The sequence below is a fragment of the Amblyomma mixtum genome, chromosome 5 (genome assembly GCF_055824585.1).
Source record: "Amblyomma mixtum isolate Tamu chromosome 5, ASM5582458v1, whole genome shotgun sequence".
In the NCBI taxonomy this organism is placed as follows: domain Eukaryota; kingdom Metazoa; phylum Arthropoda; class Arachnida; order Ixodida; family Ixodidae; genus Amblyomma; species Amblyomma mixtum.
In genome coordinates, this window is record NC_143016.1 from 6,969,998 (window position 1) to 6,995,653 (window position 25,656).

The 25,656-nt window shown below is 42.9% G+C and overlaps 1 protein-coding gene and 1 pseudogene across 5 annotated transcripts in view; one reads left to right on the forward strand and one right to left on the reverse strand.

Annotated features, from left to right (window-relative positions):
* Window positions 1–18,996, forward strand: part of LOC149341230 (AT-rich interactive domain-containing protein 3C-like) — a 264,429-nt gene extending 245,433 nt beyond the window's left edge. For all 5 annotated transcript variants that reach the window (XM_089543176.1, XM_089543178.1, XM_089543177.1 and 2 more), the window contains one exon: window positions 11,353–18,996. In XM_089543176.1, the coding sequence (XP_089399302.1) occupies window positions 11,353–11,462 (110 nt within the window). In that variant the 3' untranslated portion in view covers window positions 11,463–18,996. The remainder of the gene's footprint in view (window positions 1–11,352) is intronic.
* LOC149341231 (uncharacterized) lies at window positions 1,909–3,222 on the reverse strand (annotated as a pseudogene).
* Window positions 18,997–25,656: the final 6,660 nt, after the last annotated feature.

Sequence of the window (25,656 nt, forward strand, 5' to 3'; positions counted from 1 at the left end):
ACATCTAAAGGTCACATGTTGAAAGAATAGACAAAATTGCAAAATCATGTCCTCGTGAATTGAGTCTAGGCAGAGAAAAAAATGGCAGTCGCAGAACTCGATGAGAGCTGAATGAGCATTTCGCACGTGTGGAGCACAAGTGCCCATGTGGATTGTCATGCATCTTGCACTCAAATTGGGTTTTACTCCCACATAGACATGGCATAGGTGCTATGTCACCGCTAAGGCCCGTAACACTCTGTGATGGAAAACTCCAGGTGCAGAATAACCGGGGAAATTCCGCTAATGCAGAACTAAGAATCCACAAAATTTTACGAGAAGCATAAGACACATGAAAGAAGCATACAGGTTTATTTTTGAGCATATGCCTTACATGGTGCAGAGTTCCATCTTCTGGAATTGAAGGTAGCTGTTGTAACTGAGTATCAAGTAATGTTTCGTGTTATCTTCACTTAACGAATGGCGCTTGTTTGATACAAAATCTCCTTAATGACTGCAATGGAGGGGAGTGTGTGGATCACTTCTTCTGTTCTAGCCCAGAAAGATGGCACATGAAAATCTCCAGCTTGTTTGTCTTCCTTAGAAAGAAGCAGTGCGAGGTCTCTTCATACTGTATGTCAGTTCCTCAGCAGTTTTCAGTTTCACTTGCCACTCAGTAGCTGGGTCTGGCGTTTCTTGAGGCATGCTTTCAAACTCCAACCCTTTTTTCTGGTAGAAACCTGACCTGCAATGGATCCTTCTTTGGCTAGGGTTGGCATGAATGGTTTGGGATTTCGTTATAATCGTAATAATGTCTTTAAAAGTTTTTGTGAGGTCTTAAACCCTCTCATGGTGGCACCTTCCCATCATTCCATGGTTCCTGTTGGTGTCCGTTGCAACAGTCGTATAAAAAAAAAATGAGAATTTGTCTTCCAACACAAAATTCTCCCCAAAATACTTAAGTGCTTCACTTTTGCCGAATCACGGACTCGCCTTAGTCATCGCTGTGTTGCATGACTGCGCGTTCACACCCTGCCAAATTATTCTTCCACTTTGTCAACCTAGCAGAGCTCAGGATGCAGGCCAGCAAGTTTCATTAGTGGTAGATTTGCTGGATATGCAGATAGCCCAAACAAATATGTCACAGTCATGCTTCACATGCGACGTGGTGTGTCACATACATGACTTAGCCTGATCGGGGGACACTGCACTGGTCCTAGGAGCAGTTCTCATTGTAAAAAAAAAGGAAAAATATGGAGCAGAACAATGAACTAATGAAAAACTAATGTCCACTTAGTGTAATAATACGGTAGAAAGGGTAAAATGGAACACCTTACCTGGCTTAAGGCTTTAATATGACTGGATTATGAGTGAACTCTGCCAATGCACTCACTAGGTCCAGCCTGATTTTGCTATTGTAACTGCAGAAGGTGACTCTAGAAAGCATGCTTGTATAACAAAACAACTAAGAGAGGTCTGCGATGACCCTTACTGAGTGAGCAGTCAGTTACATTTCATGTCTCAGGAGTATGGGATAAAATGTATGCAGCATAAAGATTTACCATAAAAACTGTCATTTACTTGAAAGTTTTATTTACGTTACAGAGTGTTAGTAATGTAACTGCTGCACCACTGGACCAAAATTATGTTAGTATACAAAAAGCTATTTTTTTTTCTTTCCATGCCTTTTTTAGGCCAATTTTTGTACATTTCTTTTTATAAAATAAAAACAATTCCATGCATGTCCTTAATTTTGGTTCAGTATATTGCCATATAACCATACAGTATGCACAGAAAAATTGAGCTTGCTTTCTTTTGTCAGTTCAAAAATAATGGTGCCGACATAATGAAAAATTTAGTTTTGAGAAAGTTGAGTCTAAAGTAAACAATAACTTATATTCCAGGTTTTTGGCGTTGCCAACATTTCTTTTACTGATATATTCGGTAGGAACCAGCTGCATGGTCATCATTCAGATTTGCGCTTATTTTTCTGTCATCTAGCCTCCCGGGCCTGTTTTGTTACTTGCTGCATTGCTCGGTCAGTGAAGTAAACTCGATGCCAATCGACTTCTTGTAGCCACTGGACAGTGTTATGGCCTGGATTTAGCCTCATGAACCATAGTTCTTGCTATGTTATACCACCACTGAATGTCAGGACATCATCTAATGTGGAAATCTTCAGTCTTGAGGTCTGCAAAGACATTTTTTGGAGCTCGCTCCCACATGACACTATTGAAAGACTTTTTTGGGTTTTGGGTTTGCTCGTGCAGGCATTTTGTGAGAAGCTCCGGCTGTGCAAGTTGCCGATAAATGGGTTTTAGTGCTTTTAGGACGGGTGGCGGAAGACTGTCTTTGTGCACAAAGGGCTTATCTTCCTTCACACTTTTGTTATGGGCACACCAGGTGCCAGGCCCCTCTGGACACAGTCCATGGCATCAGTCCTTATCAGATGAGATGTGAAAATATGTTGCCCAAAAGGCCTTCCACATTTCTTCTAAGTTTCCAATGTTTCTCCTAATGGCCATGCCATAGTAAGTTTGAACCTTGTCTATGACTGCGTCCGTGAGTGTTCCTTGGCCGGAAAGGTTTTTTCCATTGGCAACTCTTCTGTCTTCTCCTTTTGTAGTCTTTTCAATCACGTGCCCATTATCTTCTGCATGTGTCCTATACATTCAAGCTTCGTAATTTCAATGCTGTCCCCATACAGCTTTGCTGCTTCCATCACCAGAAACGTTTTGTCACCATCACCAAGATTACTGATGTATCGCACTCCACGGTGTTCTTCACTTCTGCTGAATATTTGCAGTGCACCCGAAACTCTCATTCCACCACTGGTTCCTTGGTAGTTCCGCTGGCAAACTTTTTCGTGCTGTGCATCTCTTCGTGCATCCTTTGAGCTGCACACTCGACAGGGTTTTGCCATGACTGCCACATTAAGCACTTTTCCAGAGTCATTGCTAGTTGCTGAAGCGATACCAATGTTTGACGTGTGCCCCACTTTTGCCAACTGTCATCCAAGGCAACTGTTATGCTCTTGTCTTTTTCATTCAACTGCACGGCCTCTTCAGCAGCACATTGCATGTATTCCTCAGTTACTAGGAGCTCTTCGTTGTACTTCGAAAACTTTGTTGGTGGCTTTGGGAGGTTTAGCATAGCACTTAGCACACTTCCAGCAGCTGCTCCTTTACAGATGCATCTCAAGGCGTGCACCATACTTAGGTTGGCTGCATTTCTCCGCCACATTGTTTACATGCACAACTTTGTGCAGTCATGCAGGTAATTATGTTCATGTCCACGAGAGCATAGCCGGCATCACACAGACCTGACGTTTCTCCTTGCAGTGACGCAGAAAGCTTCAACCTCGAGGAGCTGATTCTGTCTCCTGTTGGAGTTTGAGTGCCTTGAGGAGAACTATTTCATTCACTGTTGAAAGTGTACTGATTGCCATGGAACTGACGCTTTCGAAACATCTTTGGTCTACCAGTCTCTGTGCATGTAATCGCAAAAAAAAAACATGGGCAATAACTGTTCCTTGTCATGGAAGACGAAGCTCACACACCAGTCCGAATGCTCAACACATGGAAAACACTTAAAAGCCACGTAGCAGCTTGTCATGCTTCTCCTGGCAAACAGCTTGGATTGTTGCCAGATGGCTTTTACATTCAGCTAAAATGGGTATAATTTCATTTTTTTTTTGTAAAGATTTTCACTGACCTGTAATCATGAAATTTGCGCATTGGAAGACAATAGAAGGTGTACTATCATACGCCGCAAGCTGAAAGGCACAGAATAGAAGATTCGCAAGGATTTCTTTTGCCAAGTTCAGAAAGCACGAAAGCATTTACTTATCTTCACCAGATCTGTACCAGGCCCATACACTTTAAGGTTACAAAACCCTTTTCAAGGACCCCAAATAATAAATTTCTGGCAAAGCATGAAATTCCGTAAAAGAAATTGTGAAGCAAACATCCCGTTGTCCACAAAGCAGGCATCAACCTCAGCCTTCCACCAGAAATTACCTTTCATTTTCTGCCCCGCTGCGGTGGCTCAGTGGTTACGGCGCTTGGCTGCTGACCTGAAAGACGCGGGTTCGATCCCGGCCGCGGCGGCAGAATTTCGATGTGAAGGTGAAATTCTAGAGGCCTGTGTACTGTGCGATGGCGGTGCACGTTAAAGATCCCCAGGTGGTCGAAATTTCCGGAGCCCTTCACTATGGCGCCCCTCATAGCCTGAGTTGCTTTGGGACATTAAACCCCAATAAACCAAACCAAACCTTTCGTTTTTCATAATATTCACTTATATACGCAGTTTTCTTCCAAAATGCGATCTCGTATCTAACATCATATCATCAGCCTTCAACACCTTACTCATTCCAACAGAAATGTAGCTAAGCAGCGACGTTTCTGATACCGAATCTCTGTAGAACCACCGAACTTCCGTGTTTATCGATATTACCGTGAAGACTCAAGAGGGGGTGGCATTCTAGTTCATTGACAGATTTCATGCTGTTTTGTTAACATTAAATTAAAGCTTAAAATTCTGTGGCTGTTATGTTGTGCATCACCAGTAACAGTACTCCTAGGCGTCTGTTACAGGCTCCCGCATGCCACTGCAGAACTCGGTCACGAGCTGAATAACAATCTAATTTACAGAAGTCCATCCAAACGCCACTGTTCTTATTTTCGTAGATTTTAACTTTCCTAACATAGTCTTCAATAGCAGGCCCAGCACCCAGCAAAGACAAAAATTTCATAGACATCTGCTTGAACTTTAATTTATCCCAGTTAACCTCCAAACCAACACGCATCACACTGGAATCTCCAAACATTTTACATGTAATCCTATCCAATAAACCTGATATTCTGACATCACTTGCATACCTTAGAAGAATTAGTAACCTTAATGTCATTCGCGTTACTTTCTCTTTTGCACTAACACCAAACGAGACACGCACGAAAACGATTAAGCGCTATGAGAAAGGCAACTATGATGCGGTAAACCATGAGCTTAGCACCGCTTTTCTCACATCCGGAGCAGCATTCCAGAATCACTGAGTTCATGATAACTGGCCGAGTTTTAAGAAATAGCTTACTGACTTAAGTAATAAATTCATCTTAAGAACGAATCATCGCACCAGGAACAAAAAGCCATGGCTCACCAACACCCTAAAGAGACTAGAAAATAAGAAAAAGCTTCTTTATCGAGCTGCTAAACATGAGGGCTCACATCGTTGATAAACAAATTACAAAGCCGGAAAGGCATATCTTGCTATGGTCCATTACGCAAAGTGTTCTTTCTATGGTTCTAAACTTCCAAGTTTGCTATCCACTAACTCAAAACAGTTTGGGCAGGTACTAAACCCCCATCCAGATCGCTTTACAGTCGAACCTCAATAAAACGAATCTTAGTTCAATGAAATTCGCGAAGTAACGCATTTTTTTTTTTTCCCAATCCCTGCCCATTCGAAAGCCATCTGTTTTTTTTGTGTGTGATTTAATGAATTAATGTTATGCCACACTTTGAACTTAATGACGTCCTCGCGCATTGTTTGCATGTACCAGGAGCCTCCTTGACTAGGGGATGAAAATGAAAACCTTAGCCACGACAGACCACGTTTTCTATGCACCCTTTTGGTCAAATGTTTTAGGGGAATCCCCCAAGGTGGAGTAGATTTGTAGTAAGGGAGTAATTACCCATTGACGTCCACTCGAGCGCAGCCATACCACTACAAAGGAAAGCTAAACAGCTTTCTCAAAAACTACGTAGTTAAAGAAAAATTCGTCCTGGTCCGGGGTTCGAACCTGGGACCACCGCTTCACCGGAGCAGTCGCTCTACCTGTTGAGCTAACCGGGACGGCAAGCTTATGGTAGGGCGAAAGCGAATTGATCAATAATTGGTAGAGCGACTGCTCTGGTGAAGCGGTGGTCCCGGGTTCGAACCCCGGACCAGGATGAATTTTTCTTTAACTACGTAGTTTCTGAGAAAGCTGTTTAGCTTTCCTTTGTAGCCGTATGGCTGCGCTCGGGTGGACGTCAATGCGTAATTACTCCCTTATTATGCACCCTTTTATGCACAAATGTTGCTGGTGGGCATAAATCAGTAGTGCAGGACAGGAGCAGAACATACTGCCGCGCCATCTGTTAGGTAAACCTGCAGTGTTTGAGCTCCACCATTTGTCTAAAGCGACGAAGCCTTCTGCCTGTCATTTGCGCAGGCATCGCTTGGTGTTGGGGGTTCGATATATCCGTTTCTTTTTTTTTTTTGCCAATAATTTTTGAGCGGAGTCATCATGGCCGAGCTCCAGCTGGCAGGCATATCGTATGTTCGAAATTGTTTGCATCATCACAGGTGCAGAAATTGTTTGCATCATCCTGAACCATGATGTTTTGTATATAATGCACTCTGGCCATTGCGTTTTTAAACTTCGTGTCATTGCAGAATTCTAGTCAGTTGTTATCATATCATGGGATTTTACTGCATTAACAAGGTGCCATCTACCAGGAGTGTTCAAGAATCTCCAACTTTATTTGGGCTACTGAAACATAGGAGTCTCGACTTAACGAAATTTGCAGTTTAACAAAAATTTTTGCTGCAAGCATGACCTCGTTATACTGAGGTTCGATTGTATCACCCTCACCAATCAATCGCATGAAACGATTACTGATACCAAATATGCCGACATGTAACTCTGCATTTTCGACAGTTTTCACAAAAGAAATTGACATGCCTTTTTCTTTGCCGATAACCAACATTACAGGTATCATGCCAGGTATCCCATTTTTTGCAGATTCAATTTCATCTGTAATCGACAGAATTAAGTTATCGTCATCAGCTGGCCTTGACGAAATCAACTCTAAAATACTAAAAAACACAAGGCACATGATCGCAGCCAATTTGTCCCTGCTCTCCTCCCAATCACTCCCGGGAGCCATGCCAGATGATTGGAAAGTGGGAAAGGTCATTCCAGGCTACAAATCAGGTAATAGAATTCTCCACTAGATTACCGCCCTATCTAATGCATATCATGCAAGGTCATAGAACATGTCATCTACTCTCAAATTATGACCCCCCTAGACTCGAATCACTTTTTTCACCCATCACAACATGGTTTTCGGAAAGGTTTCTTTTGCGAAACACAGTTTGCACTTTTCATTCATGGCTGGCATGTCAGTCTTGGCTCGAACGTACAGATTGATGCAATCTTTCTAGATTTTGCTAAAGCTTTCGATAAAGTATCTTACCATCACTTGCTAATAAGACTGCTAAACCAGGACCCTAACTAACCTGGATTGGAGAATCATTGTCTTATCGTTCGCAAATGGTCCTTGTCAATAATAACTTGTCTAGCCCCTTGCGGGTCTGTCCGTGGTCTGTTGGTGTTTTTAACATATATAAACGACTTGCCTCACACTGTCTCCTCCAGTATATGTCTCCACTGTCTCCTCCAATATATGCTTCTATTGTGCTATCAGTAACACCTTTCACCAAGCCGCTCTGCAGTCTGATCTTAGCATTGTTCTAGCATGGTGCATCAATTAGAAAATGATCCTAAACGCCACGAAATGTAAATGCATGTCCCTCGCCACTGTCACAGTCCTTTTTTCTTTCCTTACAGTATCGCTAACACCACTAGAGCTGGTCCAATCTTGTGCTTTGGTGTAACCGTTTCTCACTACCTCTCTTGGTGCACACACGTTACCAGTATCATCTCGGCATCTAATAAAACCTTGGGCTTTTTAAAACATCATCTACGAAACGCCTTGCCACATATTAAACTACTCGTGTGCAAGACACTTGTTAGGCCGAAACTTTAATACGCCTAGCCCATTTGGAGTCCATATCAATGGTATCTCATCAATTCATTAGAATCTGTTCAAAATGGCAATACTACATACACTCATATGACAGTATTTCATCTCTAAAATCAGAAGCTGGCTTGTCAACGCTCTCTAGTTGATGACGAATCACCAGTCTATTCTTGTATCTCAAGTTGTTTATTTCTTCTCTTCATCAACCACTATACATCACACATCACAGCAACGTCCCACATATCCCACTGCACCAGCCATCGGTTTCAAGTTGCGCACACATGAGATTGAACTGCTGCATGCATTGCTTCCTTTTTCTCTTGAACTTCCCCACACTGCAATGGCCTTCCTCCTGGCATCACTGCTATTACGTACCCATCTCATTTTAACGGCTTTTAATTGACTATTTTGCTCAACAATTACTTAAAAGGAGACGCTTTTCTTTTATAAAAACCCATCCCCATGTAATGCCCCCTACGAGAAACTTTATTATAATAAACTGAACTGAACTGAAAAAAAAAAAACAAGAAACAGAAAAAAAAAAGTATGAAAACACAGCGCCCATAATAAAAGGGTGTATTGCTGACCACTTCACTTTCAGATCGCTTTTTAAAACTGATACAAACTGCACAGGATGAAGTGTGATAATGGAAAAGATACAGAAAAGAATGTACTTTCATATTTAGTAAAAAAGAAACAAAAGAAATCTATTCTTTTTTCGGACTGTTTGCTTACCCTGCCCCCTTACGGCCTTAGTATCACTGGATTACGAGTGAACTCTGGCAATGAACTGGCTAGGTTCACCCTGATTTTGCTATTATAACTGCAGAAGGTGACTTTAGAAAGCATGCTTGTATAACAAAAGAACACAGAGAGGTCTGCAATAATCCTTACCGAGTGAGCAGTTCATTACATTTTTTTGTTGCAGGAGTTTGGAATAAAGTATGCAGCATAAAAATGCACCATAAAAACTGTTCGTTACTTGAAAGTTTTATTCAGTTTGCAGAGTGCTGGTAATGGGATTGCTACACGCACGCCACTGTATCTTTTTCTATTAGCGTTCTGCCTATGCGCCAAGCTACCTTATCTCCCATTTTTGGCTGGCATTCCTGGCTAAAATAGTGGACGGGTTCGCTGGACATGTTCTTACATGAACTGTACTTGTGCAACCAATGACTGGGTGAATTGTAGGACAAGATAATTGGGTTGCAGGGCTAGTATCTTCTAGCTCCTCATATCCTCTCCATGAACTGGCATCAAGTAAGGTGCAGTGTAGTTTTCCTGCATCTTAGAGCCTGGGATTAAATGGATTCAGTTTAGCCCTGACAATGTACAGTGCGGCAGGTGTGTCCTCAGAGGACTCGCACCTATCTGCTCTTAAATATTGCCGGAATGTAGGCCCACCTCGCCATTGTAATGAAATTTTCGCCGAAAAGATGGGAGGAAACATGGCCGGTTGTGGGCCTGGCACAGCAGACTAGTTCATCTGATGGCCGCTAGAGGTGTACGGCACTTGAAAAGGTCCTTTATGCCAAAAGGCCAACCCTGCCACATATTGCTATGACGCTGCTATGTTTTGACAAATTGAAAGCAGTCTGCACCACAAGCCTGTTCTCCTGTGTCCTGAGCACTGCGTTTAGTACAATAGGCGTCAGCATTGCGGCTTACGTGTACGCTAGCAGCCGCCACAGGACGGTGGCCCTCTCTAGAATCCTTCGTCCGGCTAAGGTAATTAATATGCAGTCGGGCACCACTGTGTCCCCCTTCATAATGCAGGCACTTACGTCATTAAAAGAGAGCAAAATGTGCCTAGTGTGTGCTAGGATGTGACTATAGTTATTGTAAGGTGTGTAAAGTAGGCTTGAAATGTATGTGACATGAACATTGACAAACTGCATGTGTGTTCGGCTTTGCACCTTTGCTCGACCGAAGTGGAGGGCGGCATGTATTGCAAAATTATTAGTTGCAATCAGTTTTGAGGTTCACCTCTTTGCCTTGCCAGGAAGGGCCACTTGTTGTGGAAAAGACAGAAATATCGGCAATGGGCTGGGATAGCAGCGGAACATGTGCACGCCAAAATATGAGCCTGTGTGAGGCTGGTTCCATGCTGTGGCCAGAGTGGTCTGTTGTGTGTTGCATATTGACCAGTAATATTTAAAAATAGGCTTTTTGAGCTGGAAAGAGGGCTTTCTTGGTATAGAAACACCAGTGACAGAGGATGTCAGAAAACAAGTTAGCTGTGTCAAGTAATAAGCTGATTACCTAAATTTTAGCTTTGAAGTTAAGTGTTTAATGTGATGATAGATTTGCAGCTGGCTGTTAGTAATAGCCATATCAATTTTTTTAAATTTTCAGAGCTTTTTTTTTTTTTTTGTGCTTGACACTGTGGTTCAATGAATTCTGGTCATCCCGACCGCATGCAAATGTCACTTAGCAGCAGTGTGTGTGTCGCGTTACCTACACAGTCTGATGCGAGCTGGAGAGCTGGAGCCATGAGCAGAGTAGCCCAGGTGGGACGGAGGTCTCATGATGCCTGCACCGTTAAGTGATGCCTACGGGTTGGTGTGGCTGCGTGCGCTCCAAGAACGCATGGATTTGGTTTGGCACACTTTGATGGGCAGACTTAGATGCATCAGTTGATTGCGATTAGCATGAAAAGCGCTTTGCAAATTCTGCAAACTGATACTATAACCATTACTAAGAGCCAGCCGCAAATCAGTCATTACAATCGCGTACCTAAGTGTAATTATAAAAAATTAAACAGTTGAATGAAGTTAAACAGCTTACTAGATAACATGATTCACCTGTTTTCTGACGTCCTCCTTCACTAGCATTCTGGGCCGCAAAAGGCATTCTTATAAAGCAAAAAGATATTTTAAATATACTGCCAGATTTCGTTGAACAATCTTGAATACAGATGTGTACATGTAACAAATGTCATTGGGGGAAATTAAATCACCATATTCAGGGGCGATGGCTTCCCATCCTCCAAGAAAAGCTGCTCTGTGCTTCGGGCTTTGAACGCACCTCTCTGGCAGCCTTTGAATGTGTCCTGTGACTGTACTAGTTCTGCTGCGGGTCACACTTAAGGTTCCGGGATTGGCTCGTTTCATGCACATAATTTCTTGTTTGTCATCTCGAACTGCAGTAGTGATTTAGTGATTTAAAGAAACTTGGCTTGCCTTGGTTGGCTCTAATACTATATTATACTAATCAAGGAGACTAATCAGGTTGTTGGTCGTTTAATTCTATTATCACAGACATGGCGTCTAATTCGCTATGCAGTCTACTTGCACAGATCGTACGTACATATCCTTTAGGGGTTTTTAAAAAAAATTTTTGTGCCACAAAAAAAAAAAGTGTGGGCCTGTGTGTGGGCTTGCGTATGTTGGTGTGTTGTATAATTAACCCATGCACACCTGGCTCCAAAAGTTGCCTCAAAGTGACTAGGGCCAATGTAGCACCAGCTTTGCTTGGGCCATCTTGAACATGGAGGCATAATACTCACTTTTTTTCTTTTTTTTTGCAATGATACAAACTAGATTTCTGTTTCATTTCACGCAGGTGACGGCAGGAACCAGGCAGAGAATTCAATGTCTGTGACCATGGACGTGAATGGCATCATCTACCATGGAGTTCTATACCCAGAGTCTCGCCGAAACAGGCTCTCCTAGGTTGCACATGCCTTGCCGCAACTCTGGACTCTCTTGAAGCCAGTCGACAACCAAAACATGATGCGAGATAAATGAAGAAATGTGAGTGCACAAGGACACAGGAGGACAGAAACCGCTGCATCTTCTGACAATGGCATTGCTGATCTCTACTCGAAGCCACCATGTTGTTGTGTGCAGATATATATTGTGTCTCTTCCACCTCACTTCTCTCTCTGTTCACCAATGACACACTTATTGGGAAGTGTGCAGTTTTCAGCGTTCACTTGCTCACGAAAGCAGTGTCTATTACTCTTTGACCCAGCCTATGTTTTATCTTAAATTCTTGCTTGCCATTTGTTTGTTTTTATGTTGTCCTTTCTGCTTTTTTCTTCACTTCCTTTGACTAGCAAGGCTGTAGACAGAGGACTGAAGTAGAGAAGGGTTCTGTGTGAACAGCAGTTGAGATGGGCCGGTTGGTCCTTAGGAAAAGAAGAAATCCTTTCAGAAGCAGGCGCATTTTTGCAGCTCTGTCTGTAATGTGGCAAGCTTGCCCCACTGGCATTTCCTTGTTGAAGAACCTTGTGCTGCCAGATTTCCTGTTCATTATTTGGTGCATTTTTATGCTGTTCCAACAAAAATGGCCTTGTTTTTATACTTCTGCCATTTCCATGTTTTTTTTTCTTATGAATGTCACCTGAGGGTGTTCAACTATGTAGTTCTAAAAATGCGAACTTATAAACTCAGTCCTGCCTCCTTCGGTCCACATTTGTATAGTCCCTGTTAGGTGGTGTAAATTACGAGACTGGATGAACCAGCTCGTGACTGGCCTTTCTTTATTCTGCGTGCCCTAACTTATGCAAAATGGTGGAAAATGTGTAGTGGTGCTGTGGCAATGATCAAAACCAAATTTTGTAAGGGCAAAAAAGAGAGATGTTTGCAGCCTTTGGGGTGTCCAAATTAACGTAATGTAGTTGTACACATCCCAAATCACTTGCGATATACTCCTTTAGTTGCCCATACATTTGATGGTACACCAAGAGTGCTTTGTTTTGTCTTGTAGCTTCATTCTTGCTTCATAACAAGAGGTTATGTATGCGAGATAAATGAAGCAATTACAAGTGCATACGTTACATAGACATCTGCGTTTGTTCTAGTAAAAGAGATATGGAAAAAACAAGAGAAAAAGTGTGTGTGCGAGTGCATGGGGCAAGTATTTCATGTCATATTTCACTGTACTTATCCCTCTGTTTGACAAGTTCATGATTCTTATGCATTTTTTCCTGCACTTTCATTGTTGCTATGTCTTAGTCCCTTCTAATTAAAGAAAAATTGGTCCGTTTTATATACTGTATCCAAAAGCTCGCAAGTTCTAGCCAGCTTGCTTGGCTATTTATAATAGCCTCCTGTATGGCGAAATGCTGAGGAATCACATTTGTGAGAAACAGCTGGTCATTAACTGCAAGTATGCACATTTGTGGACTGGTTCAGTCCGAGGAGCTGGTCCATTCACTCACAGTTCATCAGAAAATTTTTTTTTCACTGTCTTGCTGTAGTGTCAGTGCATTTTTGTCAGCTTCTATTACTGTCTTTACAAAACTGAGGTGCTGAGGCATTTTCTCTCATATCTTCTTCAGTGCATGTTTTTTCTAGACACTGCTGACTGGTCAGACATTCTTTCAGATATCTTCATAGGTTCTTTTCTTTTCTTCATCCAGTTTGTACCTTACCTGTGCTTGCTAGGTTTAAAGCAAATGATCAATGCTTGTTCCTTCATGAGCGTTCCTGCACTCAATTGCTCTGCTAGCATTGGATCACCAGGATCTGCTCTAGCTTCTAAAAAAATTTTTGTGCTAAATCCTGAAGTAGACTTGGGCTACTGCTTTGAAGTGATTCAACTGGGGATACTACATCATTTGTAAAAAGATTTTGTGGCCAAATGAGTGAAGTCTGAAAGAAGATTGCTAAGATCGTTGCAGGGCATAAGGGCTCCTAACCTTTTGTTGTCAGTATAGTCCGGCATGTAGCCATGTTGTCTTTATTTTTCTGTAGTGAAGCGCATTCAGAGAGACAGTGAGGCATTATGAACGAAAGCACCATGTTCAGTTTGGGTTTCAGTATATGATGCAAATTTCATCCAGCACCATGCATTATGTATTCACAAGGGCAAGTATTTTATTTTGAAAGTCGTGAGAGCTTCAATTGGACAGTGAAGTACAAATGACACTACCAGACACAGACAGAGAGGAGGAGACGGGCACTAATCCACAACTGAGACTTTTATTTGAAACTTCTGTATCTGAAAAGGAAGCACTCAAATTTTTCGACCATTTGTTAGCAGTGTTTTTAAAAAAAATTTATCACAGTGGGGAAGCGCAATGTTGTTCTATTCCTTTATTGTTTGTTGGTGCTACTTGTGTCCTAGACGTATATCATAATGTTACTTGGCTTCAGGTTTTGGGCACATGGTTTAACCTGACAAAGCAGTGTAAGACCACATGCTGGCTAATTTTTAATTTATTGCCTGCTTCAACTGTTTTTAGTCTATAGCTGGCAGCTTATTCATGCTGCCACCTTTTGCTATTGTATGGGCAGTGCAATTGTACCTATCACGCAAGGTTTCTTTAGGCAAAGCACAACTGCAATTCTGCACAGCATTGTATGGAGGGCGTTCTAAACTAACATAGTCATGTTTGGCCTCCACTTCAATTTTAATACCCCTGTTTTATTTGCTTAGTAGACACTTTTAGTTGGACGTACGCAGTGAGCTTGCGTACGCAACGACACCGCGGGTAACGAATGCGCATGCGCAGAACGCAACGTATCTAGCCGCGCGTTGCGGACGCCCGCCCGCTGTAAAGCACAGCGTAGCGTACGCAACGCGGGACGCTACGTGCTGCGTAGAGAACATGGCGGCGACCATCTCGCCCGCTTCGGTCTGATTTCACTTCGCCGCTGCTTTCTTCAATGTGATGGCTCACTCTAAACTGTGCTGTTAGCTTTTATTTTGTATACTCTCACCCACACGCCAAAATATTAAGGACAAATGCCCCTTGTTTTTCAGATAATGAAGCGATTTTTGACCTTTTAAGCCTAACTAACGTTGTGTACGATTATCGTCATAGCAACCGCACCTGTCGAATAATTTTTTTTAGTCATGTGCCTACTTTTGCACTTCATTAAACATTATACATTTTTTCCTCCATTAAAAACAGTAATATACTATTCATATTGTCAGAAACTGAAAAATGTTCAGCCGAGCGCTACAGCGCTTTCAGTGTTTGTCACTAGATGGCGACACAACACAACGGGCTACGCGACTGCTCTGCGGCGGTACGGCAGTACGGCCAACTATAAGTGTGGCGGGGGTGTTCTTTACAGCATACGGAATGTAGTGAGCATTGCGTACGCAATGTCGCTACGTACGCTGCAACTAAAAGTGTCTAGTATGCCTATACATAAGTTACGTATTCTGTGAATTCTGGAAATTGCGGACTTTACATTTATTTGGTTTGTTAGCATCTATATTAAATCTGTAGGAAGTAATTGCCATTGACCTCCATTAGAGCACAGCAGCACGGCTCCAAAGCGGATCTATGCAGCTTTATCAAATCTTTTGAATTGTGGAAAAGTTTGTCCTGGTATTTTCTTCATTGTCTGGCTGAATAGGTGAGGTGCGTGCTAATTGTAATTACTTCTTTGATGCAAAATCTACTCCACCATGGGCACAGCACCTTAAGCACGGCAGGTTGAACATGATGGCGCCAGCTATGTGCCAGGCATAGGCGATTTTATTGAGTTTAGTTAATGAACAAGGTAGGGGCATTTTTATTCGATGAGAACATCATTTTGCCTTTAAATCAACCAAGATTGGAAAGCCAGCAGAAAGTTCAGCCAGCTTCATGGTAGGAATCTCAGGGATCTCTTCTGGTCTTGAAGAGGCATATGTATGAGTGTGCATGCCATGTTTGTGTGAAAGTGTGTGAATGTTTTCATTTGTTATGTTGTTTAAGTGTTCTGAAAATACTTGTTTCCAACCTACAAAATGCTGATTTCAAGAAATGTGGCGCTGTCCTGGGAATGTAAAGTCTTCCCTCTCATCCACAATTGAGTTCTATTAGGGAAGCTGACGTTGATGTGTTAGTCATGTTCTTGCCTCTTTTCCTTGTCCCTTTTTTTTTGCCATTGGCCAGAGGGCATGCAGAGAGGTTCTTGGTGACCATGCAAGCTTTCGTTGGGGGCTAGCTTATTAGAGGTCTGCAAATGACAACAAACTATTGTTGGTTCAGGCCAAGCCTGACCTATTGATCTATCCAGTAAATTTGGAAGCACAGACTCCGCACCATGTTCTGGTGCAAGGTGCTGGCTCCTGTGAATGCGTTCATTGCTGTTGCCACCAGCTTCTGCTTTTATTGTTCTGACTGCCCTAGAACAGGGATTCTCAATGTTTTTAACTTTGGGGAACCCCAACAGCTTTCAATATATGCTGTGGAACCCCACGTGTGTTGGCTTCCATCTGTACGTAACCGCTTGATATGCACATAAAAAGGAGCCTGGAGACACATGGCACGTTAAAAAATGCCCAAATTTAATTTATGATGACTGGCATTACAGCGAAACACACTGCAATTGGTCATTAGTGCAATAGGTCCCAAAATAAAGTGGGTAAAGGAAAGATGAGGGTGAGGCTGCACAGATATAGGTGCTCAGGGAACCCTAGAAAGAGCTCTAAATAACACCGAGGTTTGGCGGAACCCAGTTTGAGAACCCCTGTCCTAGAACGTGAAAACAACTTTGCTCTTCACTGCATTAGTGCAACATTTTTGACCTAGCCAAATCGCCTTTCTGAAGTTTGTTTCCTACGGCTGTGAGCAGCGAACAGCTCTTACCTTTTCTACTTTCTTTCTTTTTGTCCATCATTTCTTGTGCCAGAAGATTTCCTCATTCTGGCTTGGCCATTAGACTCCTTCGGCACAGGCGCCAAATGCCATTTACATTAAGTGCATTTTTGGTAAGCTTTGGATTCTTCCTAGCTTTCTTCTTTTATTCTTTTCTATGAAGTGGAGAAAGAGCACAGGTTTTGTTTATGATATTATTATCGTTTCTATTTAAATGCGTGAGTTGTTTGTATATGTATTTAAAAAAAAAAAAGAGTAATCAACTTTATGTTGTTGCCCCCAGCATGTGCACTGTGTGGTCGCAGTGACGATGTCTGTTGGCCGGAAGTGGTGGACATGCCACAAAAACCAATCCGTCCAGTCAGGAGGAAGGAGCGAATTACTGGGGCAGATGTGACGCCCATCGTCTTTCTTCCAGTCGCAATTCTTCTTGCGCGACCCGTGTATATACTCTGCTGCTTGAAGGGCCTTATCCTTTTGTGTTCATGCACCATTCTTTTTATATGTTTAGAAAGAGTTTTTCTCTTCAGGCCAGTGTACATTTACTTTATTTTCATCATGTGCTAAGCTAGCATTGAGGCAGCAGTGAGGAACAAAGGGGAGGTGCACTGTTGTATAGATATATATGATGACGGCAGTTTTCCCACCCACCGTTTATTTATGCGTTGTATTCTGAAGGCTTCTTTAGTTGTGCAGCTTTTTTCTTTATTTTAGCTTCTGTCTTTGGTATCAAATGTCCTTGTTGTAGCCCAGTCTGACAAACAAGATATTAGACGGTTTGACAACATAATTAAAATCATTTGGAAGCAAGGTGATTTCACTTTGTTTCTGTGTACTTCTGGTTGCTTTCTGTTTCTTACTGTCACGGCTCTGGCAGGAATACGATTGCAGCAAAGAGTTATGGCACCCGTTGACAGCATTAAAGGGGCTCTGAAAGGGGCTCTATTAAAGTTGCAGTATGCTGGAAATGTTAAAGGACGCCGCTTCACGAATATCCTCCAGCAAGAATTTTTTTAACGCGCTTTATAGAAGCTGACCAAATGTTTAGGGGAATCCCCCAAGGTGGAGTAGATTTGTAATAAGGGAGTAATTACTCATTGACGTCCACCCGAGCGCAGCCATACGGCTACAAAGGAAAGCTATACAGCTTTCTCAGAAACTTCGTAGTTAAAGAAAAATTCGTCCTGGTCCGGGGTTCGAACCCGGGACCACCTCTACACCGGAGCAGTTGCTCTACCAATTGAGCTAACCGGGACGGCAAGCTTGTGGTAGGGCGAGAGCGAATTGATCAATAACTCGAAGTGGGAACAGTGTTGACCAAATGTTTAGGGGAATCCCCCAAGGTGGAGTAGATTTGTAGAAGCTTTATAGAAGCTGAGTTATTTCCTCTCAAAATTCGAATTTTAGCGTCTTTGCACCTTTCCCTCTCCTCTCGTCACTTTTTGCACATTGAACGGTCGGTGCTGCTCCGCTGGGGCCCACCACTGGGGGGAGCATCCTCACTTGCTGAAGGTACGCGGTAGCTGTCTGACACCTGAAAGAATCTAACCAAGAACCATCTGTGAACTGGTATACGCAGAAGCATGCGACGGAGGAGGGTGCAAGCTTGAAAAAGTCCCCAGAAAGGGCTCGGCAACTTTCACCTGTGATTGTTGATTCTCTGCTGCGTATGGGAGTGTATTATTTGGCTCAGGTGTTCATGACAGCGCAATGCAGTGACTGAGTTAGATGATGTGCTCTCCCCAGAAGGTGTTTCAGAGCCCCTTTAGTGCTGCGTAAAAAAGCTGCTGTTATGCAACTTTGAATGTTTCAGAAAACTGTATGGCTCTCCTTTGTAGCTGTAAAGACAGTCTGATGTGGATATTAACTGTAATTATTCACTTGCTTGAATTCTGCTCTACATTCGGGATTCCCATATAGTGCTGGGCAAATGTGCATACGCATCCCAGTCATCAACCATGTGATCAACTCATCACAATATCTTCCTTTTTTTTAATCACTCAGGATCAAGTTTCCTACATGCTCTTTTATTTGGGGTTTACAGCGGAAGCATACACGCTTGGCAGAGCAGGTAGTTTTCCTTAGTGAGAAGGCAGCTCAGCTACATTTTATGAAAAATGGTATGAAGCTATGAATCACAGTGACAGTTGTGCTGAAGCATATGGTAATGATTTTGCAATTTGAATGATTCTATTGTGTGACCTTTTAAGGGTGCTTAGTGTTAACATAAGTTTACTTGCTTAGGTCTCATCTTAGTCATAGATTAAAATTAGGTTTTTATGTTTGCCAAACAGAAAAACGTTTTTCATTGGCACCACTCGGCTACTATCACTGTTGCCTTGTGTATTCTGCGGGGAATAGGGAGATGCTTATAAAATGAAACATGCCAAAGCCATTGGCTCTGAAAATGATAGGGCATAGTCAACAGCCCTTAATTTTGATAGCCATTACTGTACCACCAATCTGAAGCGTGTTTTCTCTTTTGCATTTTAGTTGCATAGCACTATTAATGCCTGGGTTTGTTATGTCTGTGTGATGTCTACAATATTTTTTCATGTGACTGCAAAGAAGATGGCATGAATTCGCAAGTGCTGTGTTGGTCGCAGTCATGTGAATGCTCTTTGCATTATTCTGCGCAAGTAAACTGTTTGCAATCGTTCTGCCGAATTTTTTAATTTTCTGGAATTATTTGAATAGTGTCTGTGAATTGCTTAGATATGCACACGATGGCCTGCTGGGTATACCACTTAGACTGCTTCAGATGACAGAACAGCAAAAACAGGGAGCATGTAGGACTTCATGGTTCTGCTAGTCAGTGTTCCTCTTTCCCGTCCTTTTGCCACCATCACAGCTCCCCTTCCTTCACCCTGCATTATCATCTTCATCCAGTGGTGCTCAAAAGCACACTTTGTAAAAGCTGGCATCAGGCTGTGCCCTTGTAGCTAACTGCACAGGCATAATGCTGTGGGCTTTTGATCCTGGAAAGCGGCACATTTTCTCATTTTCCCACACCTAAATTCAATGGGCATATCTTTATTTTTTGCCTCTTTTGAGGTGGCTCCATAATTTCAGCTCAAGGCCTCACAAAATGCATGACGTTGAATGGAGAGCATCTGTATATCTGTGCACGATGGCCTCCTGTGGTCACAGTAGCAGAAGGGAGACGCATGTTGCGTTCTGTGCAAATCGCGATTCCCATCTCATATTCGTCATGTGCCTGTGCCTGGTCATTTCTTGGAGCCTAATTGTGAGAGCCACATGTGAGATCTTGTAAATGTTGTTTTATTCTTGTTGATGGCTTAGTATATTTGCCAGGCTCTGGGGCCAGTGTGCGCACGCTGCCACCAGAGGTTGTTTGTGCTCCCATAAAGTAAGCATGAGACTGAGATGTTATCTGGTACGGCATAAGAAGGTGCTAGACAAACCGATTTCAGAACTCTTTAAAACTAGTAAAGTTATTTTGTAGTGTATTTGATAATTCAAAAGGAAGTGCTTTACTTTTGAAACTTGAGCTGGGTGCTTGAGGGCAACAAAATAGCTTAGCCACCAGGGAGAAAAGTAAGTTTGCATGCTGGTTTGCGATGAAGGCATTTTAGGAGTTGTACTTCTATGAGCTAGGAGACAACTGTTACTATCAGCGTATGTGCAAGCTGCTAATTGTTGAAGTGTAGCTGTGCCCTCATTACTAGCAGCTCTGAAGTCCTGCGATCTTTAAAGGAAAACTTAGGTGAATTTAGAATTCGATGAGTTTAAAGGGTTGAATGAGTGATACTTGCTGACAAAGCACGCAGTGTCTTTCTGTGCTAGCATTTGAAATGGTGATTTAATCGCCAATTAAAGCAACGACGGCTTTCGGTTGGGGGGGGGGGGGGGGGGAGGGGGGGGCTGATGAAGTCATTTGCGGTGTCGTTACATTTTCGACACAAAGACTCTTGCATTGAAGGAAGAAAACTGATGTCAGCCATGATAAAGTTCGCGGAATGTAACCTGGCGTCATCCCGACAACAACAGCAGGGTGTGGGCGAGCGCAGCAGAGATATGAAATCTTGATTGATTTGAAATTTGAAGTCGTCAATGAGCATCTGCGCATTGCTCGAAGGCTTTGAGGTGAAGTTAGATTATTTAATTGGCGGTCACATCACCATTTTAAAGGCTAGCAAAAAGAAAAAGAAAACAAACTTCATATACAGTCGAATCTTTGAATCTCGTGCAATTCTCAAAAAACTTCAGATTCCCATTGGGGATCGAGCTCTTGCTTTGTCACACTCCCTGGCTGCTGCCGCCACCATGCACACATTTTACTGAAGATAATTTTATTTGTTTACTTCAAGCGTAGCACCTGCAGCTGTCGTACCTCACACCTAACCTGAACAGGTGCATGATGCTCCTTTAGGGGCATTGTGCAACTTACACGAACTGTGGAGGATAAATGTCAACCGGCTTGAGAAGAACAATGATTTGGCTAACACTGGACGCCAGATAACTTGCACTGCATCGGCAGTGGGAATTAAAGTCAAGCACGTTCTTGTTGAGTACTGAGGCAATTGTATGCTGTTGGTGGCTTTAGGCTGACATCATTGGGGGTTACTATTTTGATAAGTACCTAGCTAGGTGGAACGTTTTTTTGGATGTTCAGTTTCCTCATTTATAACAGCAGAGTGGCTGCAGGAGTAGCCCATTCCGGTGTTATTCGCGAAACTTCGTTTAAAGTCACTGAATACATAACATTTCCCAGTCAGCACGTGTGTGCGTCTTTTGGTACACAATATTATTATTATTGATTCTATTTCTTCCTTGTATAGTTCTTTCAATGAAAGGGAGTGTTTTCTTTGGGAGTGTATGGCCGATCTGGCGTATTTCAATGACCCTGTAAAGCTTGTTAAAAGTCACATTGGGGCTAACTACAAAATGGGAGGGCAGCATTTTTGCAGTTGAACTGAGCTTTGTTGCTGTTAGAAAGGAGTCAGGAAAATACGATACCAGCGATGTCGAACTATGACATGTGCGTGAACCGCTGTTTGAGCTCACATTTTCCAATTTCAGCTGTCAGTTATGAGTTGAACGATGTTCTTTTCTATACCTTCACTGAATTTCAAATGCAAAGCCAAATCATGGTTGAGCATCTTATAGAACAACTTCGCTAGCTAATTTGATGTGCGCACAATCGGGGCGTGGTGAAGCTTGGATCAGTGACTGCATCATGCACTTTTTGTACGCTGAGAACCATTTTCTTTACGATATAAGGTCAACAGCGAAGTACTGGGCGGCCAGTCTTTGTGCACCGTTGGTCCTGTGGGGGCATTATGTGGATGGCGTTTATCACCTACTCATATTCATCACTGAGGTGAAATTACTAGCGAATTGAAATTAACAAGATGGCACCACTTTTTTTGTAGGCCGGCAAGACCAGAAACGTAATGAATGTTGTCAGTGTTTTACGTTCCTTTTCTTTGGTTCACAAACCCTACACCCTATTCAGCTTCTTGATGCGACTCTTGCCGCACTCATTTGTGTTCTGTTTTTTGTTTTCAGCATGAATTATGTGGGATGAGTGCCCCTTGTGTGTTCTTTCTCATGATACCCCTGTCCGCTATCATAATGTTATTTAGCTTGTACAAATAAAGACGAAAGAGAAAAACGTTTTTGAAGAGAAAAATATTGTGTCCTGTTTGGTGTCTGAGCGAGTGCAGTTTCGCTGCACAGTTTCGCAGCAAGGTGCTCTACACATGCGCATGGTCAATACACAGCGGAAGAAGGTATACAAAATCGTTTCCTGCAAGGAGGCGCTGAAAGGTCATTCGTAGAAGCAGGCTGTACACATACCTGCCAACTCTTCCAATTTTTCTGCAAAATGTACATATTTTGATCTGTTTTACGATTTTACGAATCTTGCCTGAAATCTTGCGGAAAATAAATTTTATTTGCGATAAACATTGGAAATTCTGTAAACACACACACACACACACACACACCATTGCCCTGTCGCGCTATGACGTGCTCGACTAACCAATCGCCTAAATATTTATCCGCAGGCCTGAACTGCATGTTACATTTTTTATCGGCGTCCCTCTGACATGCACGCAATTGGAGGTGTTTTGACGGCCAGCAGGCCCCCGGCGATAGGTCGATAGTGTGTCTGGCCGCATAGTTTCGTTTTCGGCGCTTCGCCGCCAGCCTGAAGCAGCGGTGGCTATCGGTTGTGCTTATCAGTCAGCTACCCGAGCTATACGCTGTTTAGAACGACGATTGTGTTGTCGCTTCAAGGACGATTTTTGTTTCTTTATTTCTCGAAAGCGTCCTAATTCCCGCTCCCACAAGGTGCGACGCCACATATGAAGAAGATTCGGCGCTATCGCAATCGTTAGGAATTTGAAAGCTTTGAGCACGGTGGCCCTGAGGTTGGCAGGTATGCAATCAGTATATCCTGTAATAAAATATGCATGCACATTGCAATAAAAAAAAGCGGACATTGCTATAAACAAAAGCAGATAGATGTAAACGGGCACTGAATTTGCCCTTGATGAGAGAGTGCTTTCTTTTGATGTCGGCAAATATAGCTAACCGTAGAATTCTTTTTGTGTGTGTGTGTGTGTGTGGGGGGGGGGGGGGGGGGGGGGGGTCTAACAGGCACATTTTCCAGAGCAAATATTCTTTAAAAAATTGTTAGCGTTTGAAATAGCAGACCTTAGGAGCTGCCATTTTAGCATAGTGAAAAGCCAACGTTTCATTAATGTCGTCTGCGATTGTGGGTTTGCGCCCCATGTTCGTGCAAAGGAATTATTCGTGAAAATGAAACGCCCGCGGAGCCTCATCTTTCTGTGCGGAACTTTTCACGTGCCATGTGCCGCCTGTCACCATAGGTCTGACGCTGTGCCTGAGAATTTTATAGAGAAAAACATGAATTAGGAAGCGGAAACATGTCCTACCGCAAGTAGTGACGTCCGTGCAGCCTCTCTGCTTAGCAAGGCTGTGTTGTAGGCCAACAGGGACGAGACAGTCCCGAAGTATCCCAGGGCGAAGAAGCAACAACGATCGCAGTACTGGGGTTTTAAGGCACTCCAGTGTTAGTGTTAGCTAGCTCTAGCGTGAAGCTCATGTTATTTTCAATAATTCAGTTCCTACGGGAGCTAGAGATTTTTCTGGCTCATGGCGCCTCTAGAAATTGGCGGGGCTCCCGGTACTGAGTTGTGCCTCGAAGGCGTGGACAGTTACAATTTTTATTAATGCGAAAGCATTAGACCCATCAGCAACGAAACCCGGCGGCGTTGACCAAGAAAAGTGGTACCAAAACCTCGCGACGTCACCATGATCTCGCATGCCGTCAGCAGAAGACCATAAGCAAAGCCATATTAGACGAGAAGGAGTAGTTAGTTATAGTTATAGTTATAGTTAATGGTAGCTTTGGAATGATAAAAGGACGTTCCTAAATGACAGGGGTCACATGTGAATGTGAATTAAAAAGGCATTTATGGTACGGTACAGGACTTTAGGTCAACGACTTTTAGAGTGGAGGCCTTCAAGGAAAATGCCTTCAGGATAAATGCCTTTAGGGTGAAGACCTTCAGAGTAAATACCTTTCGGTTAAAAGGCCTTTAGGTCAAAGGCCGCTGTAATAAAAGTCTTTAATTTAATATCCGGGTAGGTCAACATTTGTAGGCCAATGGATCAGCTTTACAATGCTTATACTCTCCTTCACTAGTGATGTATGTCGCCCATAGAAACACTGAGTCAATAAATGACAGATAAAACATCCACAGATGAATGGATTCTACTGGATTTCTTTTTCAAAACTTGGGGTTGCCGTCGTGCCTAGCAAATATAAGTATGGAATTAGTAAATGTACTTGTCCACGTGACAAACTGTGTAAGAGAAATTCTCATCTAACATTTGTCCTGTTCTCACTAATTATCTCACTACTCATTGGCTCGAGAACAGTGGCGTGCTCAATTTTCTCTCATAGTTCTGAGCTGTAGCTGATCCTATTTGTTTGGTGCTCTTTTTCTTGAACTATCAGTCCTATTCTGGCTCTTTTCCATTCTAAGGAATTTTCTTCATATGTTTTAAGTGGTTTTAAGTGATATTATTTTGATCTTCGACGATTTAAGCGACAATGATGCGTTGCAGCGCCATCTCTGGCCAAAACCAACAGACTAATTTGCCTAGTGCCTTTGTCCGCCGTTCGGGGACGCGTCAATCAGTCTGACTTCAAGACTCGTTGAAAGCGCGAAGCATGGCGCGAAGGCTTAAAGCACTGACAAGTGCTCTAGCTAATGTCGACTGCGGTCGCCACTTTAGACGAACGCTCAAGTAGATCAGTAAGCAATACGATTTCGGTTGACAGGGCTGGATCTTAATCATGCAAGCGTGCAAGCTTACAAAGCTTTCAAGCTTGCGCATAAATTGAGCTTGCAATCTTGCAATACAGTATGCTGTTGCGTTCCTCTGGTGTGTGCGTGCGTGCGTGCGTGCGCGTGTGTGTGTGTTTAAATTTTCTGGCCACTGAATTAAAAAAAATCATGACGTCCATACCGAGGACTGGTTGTCGCCATTTTGAGATGAATAACGGTGTAGCATATGCCAAAAATACCTCGCTGACGTATGTAGTTTACTTTCGAAATCAGCCGGTGGTATCTGTACTCGTATTTTGTTTCATGTTGTTTTCTAGCTTATGAAGCTTCCTTTTAGTCGAGAGCGATCTCTTCGTTGTTAGAATGCCGTAATCTGTCGTTAGTGACGGACTTCAATTCGCCATCGGAGTCCCTTTAATCATCGCATAGCATTTACACTTCCAGAGACAAGGGACATATGTGATCGTAGCATCTTACGTACAATGTATACTTACGACTTGTTTTCTTCTATGAGAAGTAGGCATGGGCTTCCGGAAGGGGGGGCAAGGGAGGGGGGGGGTTGCACCTTCCTGGAATTGCATATATTATTTATGCACTAGTAGAAAACAACTACACAGCTTGATTAGCACATCTAGGTGATATTAATTTATCGGATTTTGCTTATTGAGTTCAATTCTTTGTTCATTAATAAATTCCAATGTTTGTTCTCCAAGCCTAGCACTAATTTGCTGCTTCTAATTTTTGTTTCATGTGCGCAGTTTAGACCACAAATAGTTCCTTTTTGGTGCTAACCTACCGCCTCCCCCATACCCGGCCATCGGGTGCCCCCCCCCCCCCCCCCCCCCCCCCCACCCCCTGGAAAAAGTTCTGCGGACGCCCCTGGAAGTAGGTATGTGTGTGAAGTAGGTAGGTATGTGGAAGTAGGTAAGGCGACTTGACGCGAACCTTCATCTATTTTGTTTATTCTCTTTT